The sequence below is a fragment of the Apium graveolens genome, chromosome 2 (genome assembly GCF_009905375.1).
Source record: "Apium graveolens cultivar Ventura chromosome 2, ASM990537v1, whole genome shotgun sequence".
In the NCBI taxonomy this organism is placed as follows: domain Eukaryota; kingdom Viridiplantae; phylum Streptophyta; class Magnoliopsida; order Apiales; family Apiaceae; genus Apium; species Apium graveolens.
In genome coordinates, this window is record NC_133648.1 from 308356752 (window position 1) to 308362751 (window position 6000).

A 6000-nucleotide genomic window follows, 5' to 3' on the forward strand; every position below is an offset into this window, starting at 1 on the left:
TTTTAGCTAATTAGGTAAAGTAGACAATGAATTATGTATTTTTTCCAACACCGTGATGTAACATCTTCTCTCCTCAATTCTAGAAATTTAAGTGATTAATTGTTAATTTGTTTGGCCAATTGGTTTTGAAGGGCCAAGGCCGCATGGAACTGTAACATTTTTCCTATCCTGATGCAAAACATTAACTACTTTGGTGTAAGTTTTTACTTGTGAAAGATTTCAAACTTTCTTAACTACTATAATCTTGTTAAGTGTTGCTCTAAACGATTTTTCATTCTTGCTCGAAAATCTTGTTAAGTGTTGCTCGCCCTTACATTTTATAATCGAATTTCAGAGATTTGCTCGTGGGCATTCTAGAAGCATTATCAAAACTAAAGACATTACTAAAGACTTATTATGTGGGCAACAGCTGAAAGACATTATGTCCGACAACTAAAGGCTTATTATGGCAGACAACTAAAGTTAAAGGAGAGAATGGTATTCCTTCTATTTCTGAGAGTTACAGATGATATTCTTTCCTTGAAATGAACGCAAACATGTATCAGACTACATTACTACAATTCAAATACCTTGTTTTTTGGCCAATACTATCGCAGCTAAGGCAGACCCCGTCATGATAAAAAACGAAAATGTACATAATACATAAACATTATTTATTTAGGTACCAAGACTTGATTTCCAGTAATCTCATACAAAATTTGTTCAAAAACATTGACAATTAGTTCACGGTAAGTACCAGGATTGAGTGAAAGGTAGCAAGCAAGAAGTTGTTGAAACTCCTCTTTTGTACTCATATTGTGCTCCATGATCATTTCCATCATTGACTCCTTGAAGTCTCTATCAGGATCTATAGATTCCTGTACAATAGCCACACTCATTAGGCGGGAATGTGATGATACACTTTCCTGGCCTTTAACTTGAGCAAGCCTCTTTGATGCTATTCTTAGTGATTTAGCTCTTAGCGTCACTCCTATTGATTTCACTCTTAATTTCCTAACCGGGCATTTTTTCTCTTCACCGATACTATCTTTATTTAAGCTACATGAACTTTTCTCTTCAAATTTTCTTGAGCTTCCTTGAAACTTGACAGCTGGTTTAATTCCATGATCAACTTTGTCGAGCTTGGTTATGATTGGTTTGAGCTCAAGCTGTGACACTAAATCAAGCTTGTAGTCATAATGGTTGGACGGAGAGTCAACTTTTACTCGTCTAAATTCAGAATCTAGATCATAGAAAACAGGATCATCACAAGAGGAGCTACCAGTAGAATAATTCTGCACCAGTTCAAATGCATGATTAACCTTAGAATAAATGGATCCATGTCTGACATGACAATTAGAGTACTCCCTAGATTCAGAATAGTTGTGAATTAGCTTCTGAGATGCTACAGTTTTCTTTGTGCAGCGTCTTCTATTGGATGATTTTCTTGGTGGCTCTGACAAATGGGAGGTCGACTTGAAGTCTCGATTGAAGTGGTATGACTTCCGGGACTGACATGTTTGTTGGGCCGCTGTGGGAGTGAATGATGATGCAAAAGGAGATGACTTCATTTTGGATTGAACTTTCTTGTTCAGGGATTTACGCGTCAAGTTCTGCAGCTTTCTGGTTTTACTAGCACTCGTGTGGTTAAGCTTATAAAACCAAGCATTTGGCAGCATATCTGAAAACTTAAATCTGTAATTACCCATCACACAAAACCTGCTTTCCTGACTGCTCTAGGATGAGTTAGTATGTTATATAACAAAAACTGAAGTTTTGACAAAAAGTGAAGAGATGCTTCTCTGACAGATAGAGCACTAGATGTTCTGCTACAAACATATGTCCAAATATATTCTGTTACATAGATTTGGGTATTTATGTGGATTGTAATTATGATATTATGGCACCTAGTCAACTGATCTGGTCATACATTATTATATATTGGTTATCACAAGGGACATATCAACTTTAGTTTCTAATAATAATCTAGCTATTACATGGTCCAATCTTGTCCCCGTAAATATTAGATCTTACTTCGGAAGAGCTTCAAATCTATGTTTATGTCTTGGCCTATGAATAGAAGCTTGACTTTTTTCTTGACTTATAAGCTTATAATTGAGTATCTGTGCTAAGATATTTTCGGGATAAGTCAGAATCGAACCCGACCTGTGACAAATGAGGATAAACTCTTAACCATTTGAGCAATCCAATAGCTGGACTTTCATTACAAAATTGAAAGGCTTAATGTTTATTTTAAGTTCTCTGTTTCCGTGTCAACAAATGAAAACAAACTTATTTTTGTGATTGAACAGTGTATGTGTATCTGCAAATATTAAATCTTTGTGTTGGAAAAAAATTAATATATAGACTAATTGTCTTTTAATAGCACTGATACAAATAAAGAGTCTAAGAGTGTCACTTTAAATTTGGGATATGATATACAAGTTAGAATAATAGAATGTGATTAAACATTATATACAGAAATGCTATTAAGTTCAATATCTCATAGAACGAGCAAGTATGAAATGCTATTCTGAAGTTAACTAAACGTCATATATAACTTTAATCACCAATCTTAACAGGGTATAATTTGAATCACTAAAATTACAAAAAATATCAAATATATACATCAAAATATGTACTCGAGAATTAAAATATATTTGACATCATCTTTGTGCAAAAAGAAATACTTAAAAATAATTAATAAAAGAACCGCTGCTCAGGAGTTTGATTTGTGACCACTTAATTATCGTGAGCTTCCATGGTTATGCTTTATTTATCTGATTCCAGATTCTGGTCTCAGAATGGACTTCCTGGAAATCAGGTTCAGTATATCACTCCTGCAGCAACAAATAATACACACCAGTTTACTAAAACAAATCCACATTGTTCAACTTGAAAATTTGCTCGTCAGGAAGTCTTATGGTCCGCCATATCAAATTCACATTTACTTTTGCACACCATGAAACAGCATACGCAAACATGCAAGCAATGACGACAGAAATATTAACTTAGTTCTGTAGACTAATAACACTCACATTGAGCTGGAAGACCTCCGTGTTCAGATGGATAAAAAGTCCGCCTCATCTGAACTCTCCCCATAGATAATGAAACTGGTGTCATGACTATCCTCATTGCCACTTCCCAGGTCACTATTGTAACTGCTATCAGATGTATTCATGAAGCACGACCCATCAAACATACGACTGCTGAGCTGCGAGTGCAGACTCACATCGCCACTGCCAATCATTGGTCCAAATTCGAGAAAAGTGCAGTAGAAAAAATACATTAAAGATTATGCAAATGGTTTTAGATACTCACCTTTCATCTGCTTAAGTTTCAAAGAACATATGATAAGCACTATACTACGCTTCTTTCAGGAGGAAACTCAGCCAGCAGGCAGAAGTCAGGTCTGTCCCCATATAACTGCTTTGTAGGTATGAAACTGCAGGTAGACCATATGAACTACCTTGGGTCATATCAACATATGTGTTCCCACACAAACATACAGAACACCAAAAGAGAGAGGGAGGGAGAAATCAGCTCTTAGATGCCGAGGTTTCCTTCCCCCGCCAAGCTTCCTAAAATATTAGTATTATAGAAAAGAACCGAGGTCAGTAATTTGACGCCGGAAGAGGAGAAAGTATTAGTCAACACAAGTTAATAAAGAGTACATTTAATATTAAATTGAAATTACTTTAGAAAAGCACCCGAGATGGAGTAGGATGCTGAAAAGTCGAGATGTTTCAGCTTACAAAATCCCTAAATTGTTATATATCACACTTAATCAGAAGCATCACCAACACAGGTAAAGGAACTGCTTTCTCTATGTATCCTTCAAGGACTAATAACAGGTCACAGAATTTGGATATGAGAACCAATTAGAATAGACCTGGCATAAAGAGCATGGGACAATAGGAAATGCCTGGATTTTCACCTAGCGCGACACCTCCAACATGTAGAGAGTGATAAAAAAAAACTCTTTCAAGTTTATTTATTTACTTAGTCTCTTATAAAGCAAATTCTTCTAGGTGTCCAATTTACAGTATACACTGTACACATATAAGGTCTGGTTCATGTAACATTACTATCTTAAATGAGAGCCACTAATTTTCAACATACAAGACCTGTATTATCCTCACCTATAAATATCATAATTCCTATTAGGGATTAACCATTCCTTATTGCATATCCCTCAAAGGCTCATCACACCAAAAATAGAGTATAGATAGCGTTGTATATGTAGAGATTCAACAGGTTCATTCTGTTGGATTGTAAGCGGTTTTACTTAAGGTTTTCACCACACCTCAACCCTACACATAAAAATACACACCTATACACAATGTAATTTCGTGATGTAGATCTTCTGTGCATCTGTCATCCGCTACTTTAAGTAGTTTCATCCAATTGTTACAGATGATAAAATTTAGAGGTTCATATACCGGAGAATTTTATGTCGCTTTTCACTTTTGTGATAGCCTCACGTAAGCCGCTAATAGAGAAGTAACAAGCTAAACTAATTGCAATAAATGATCATGACCAGTATCCCAGAACAATGATAAACTATAAAGCAAATGCATACTCCTCATTCAAAGAAAGAAGAGAAAAAGAGCAAATGAAAACTTTTTTCTCACACATTTATGATACAATCGGATAGTACCTTAACTAGTACCAGAGCTTTAAAGTCTTGCAGCGTTAGAGAGTTCAGATTAGGGCAATTTTCCACTAAATCAGTGCATGCAGGCTGTAATATATAAAATATTTATAATCACATATTTAAAGCATATTACCCGTTTTTGAAGATTTGGAAAAGAGACGTTATATCACATGACATTATTTGCTGACCGACTCCAATGTTTTTCTCAAGTCAACGTGTTTCCCTAGAATAAATTTATGTTTTAAACTATAGACTTCAACTAAAACAAAAAATAATGAGTAGCATTACTCATGAGAATATGAATTCAAGTTGCAAGATACAAACTTCAAAAACAAAAGATGCAAAAAAAAATTGCATTATCACAATCATGGATATCAAAACCCTAGTGTGTGGGTAGACAATTATTATTATAATGGGATTACGTTATTGGTGTTGGTGGTCAAGTTTGTGATGACTATACATAGTCATATTATTGTTTTGATATATGTTTGAGTATTGTTTGACTTAAGTATCGCGTGATTGAATACCATTTGATGAGATTGATTGTATTATTGATAATTGTTTGATTAATAATACAAGTTGGGATGTGGGTTTTTCCGCGTCATATATTGTGTGTGTGTGTTTTACATTATTTGTTTGATTCTATATTTATGTGTATTCCTCCAACAAGTGGTATCAAGAGCCAAGGTTCATGATGGAGAAAGTTGGGGGATTTGAGATTGAATTGTTTAATGGAAGAAACAATTTTACCTTGTGGCAAAGCACGGTGAAAGATCTGTTAATTCAACAAGGGTTATATGTGACTCTCGAAAAGAAGAAGCCTACTGAAGTTGATGATACAAAGTGGGGAGATATGAAGTTACGCACAACATCACTGATCTGGTTGGCCCTTGCACCGGAAATCAAGTATGATGTTCTTGAAGAGGATAATCCCAAGAATTTGTGGGAGAAGTTAACGAAGACTTATCACTCAAAGTCTTTGGCCAACAAGGTGTTTCTCAAGAAAGATTTGTTCGGGCTCTAGATGGAAGAAGACGGAGATTTAAGAGATCATCTAAATCATTTTAATGGCTTAATAAACCAGTTGAATAATTTGGATGAAAAATTGAAGGATGAGGAAAAAGCTGTTCTTCTACTAGTGTCTCTACCGAAGAAGTATAATACTGTGACGACTTTTTTATTGGTTGGGAAAACGAAGTTAGATTTTGATGAGACTGTAGCGACTAGGAATTTCGCGACGTGATTACGTGAATAAACTTTAATTTTGTATTATAATTGTGAATTTATGTGAATAAAATAAAAGCTTAAATGATTATGTGGATTAACTGTTATCGTTGTATAATAGTAACTGGGAACGTAAAATA

General features: G+C 34.9%; 1 protein-coding gene and 1 long non-coding RNA gene across 3 annotated transcripts; both read right to left on the bottom strand.

Moving 5' to 3' along the window:
* Nucleotides 1-653: 653 nt before the first annotated feature.
* Nucleotides 654-1688, bottom strand: LOC141703155 (transcription repressor OFP1-like). Its single transcript, XM_074506753.1, has one exon. It carries the CDS (start codon nucleotides 1686-1688, stop codon nucleotides 654-656), a length of 1035 nt encoding a protein of 344 aa, XP_074362854.1.
* Nucleotides 1689-2518: 830 nt separating this feature from the next.
* Nucleotides 2519-4217, bottom strand: LOC141706371 (uncharacterized). 2 transcript variants are annotated; one of them, XR_012568792.1, is made up of 4 exons: nucleotides 3677-4217; nucleotides 3301-3560; nucleotides 3018-3140; nucleotides 2519-2819 (listed from the first exon to the last, which is right to left on the bottom strand). It is a non-coding gene; the product is annotated as an uncharacterized LOC141706371 (long non-coding RNA). The 2 variants fall into 2 exon arrangements; XR_012568791.1 differs by having other exon boundaries at nucleotides 3018-3218; nucleotides 3677-4216.
* Nucleotides 4218-6000: the final 1783 nt, after the last annotated feature.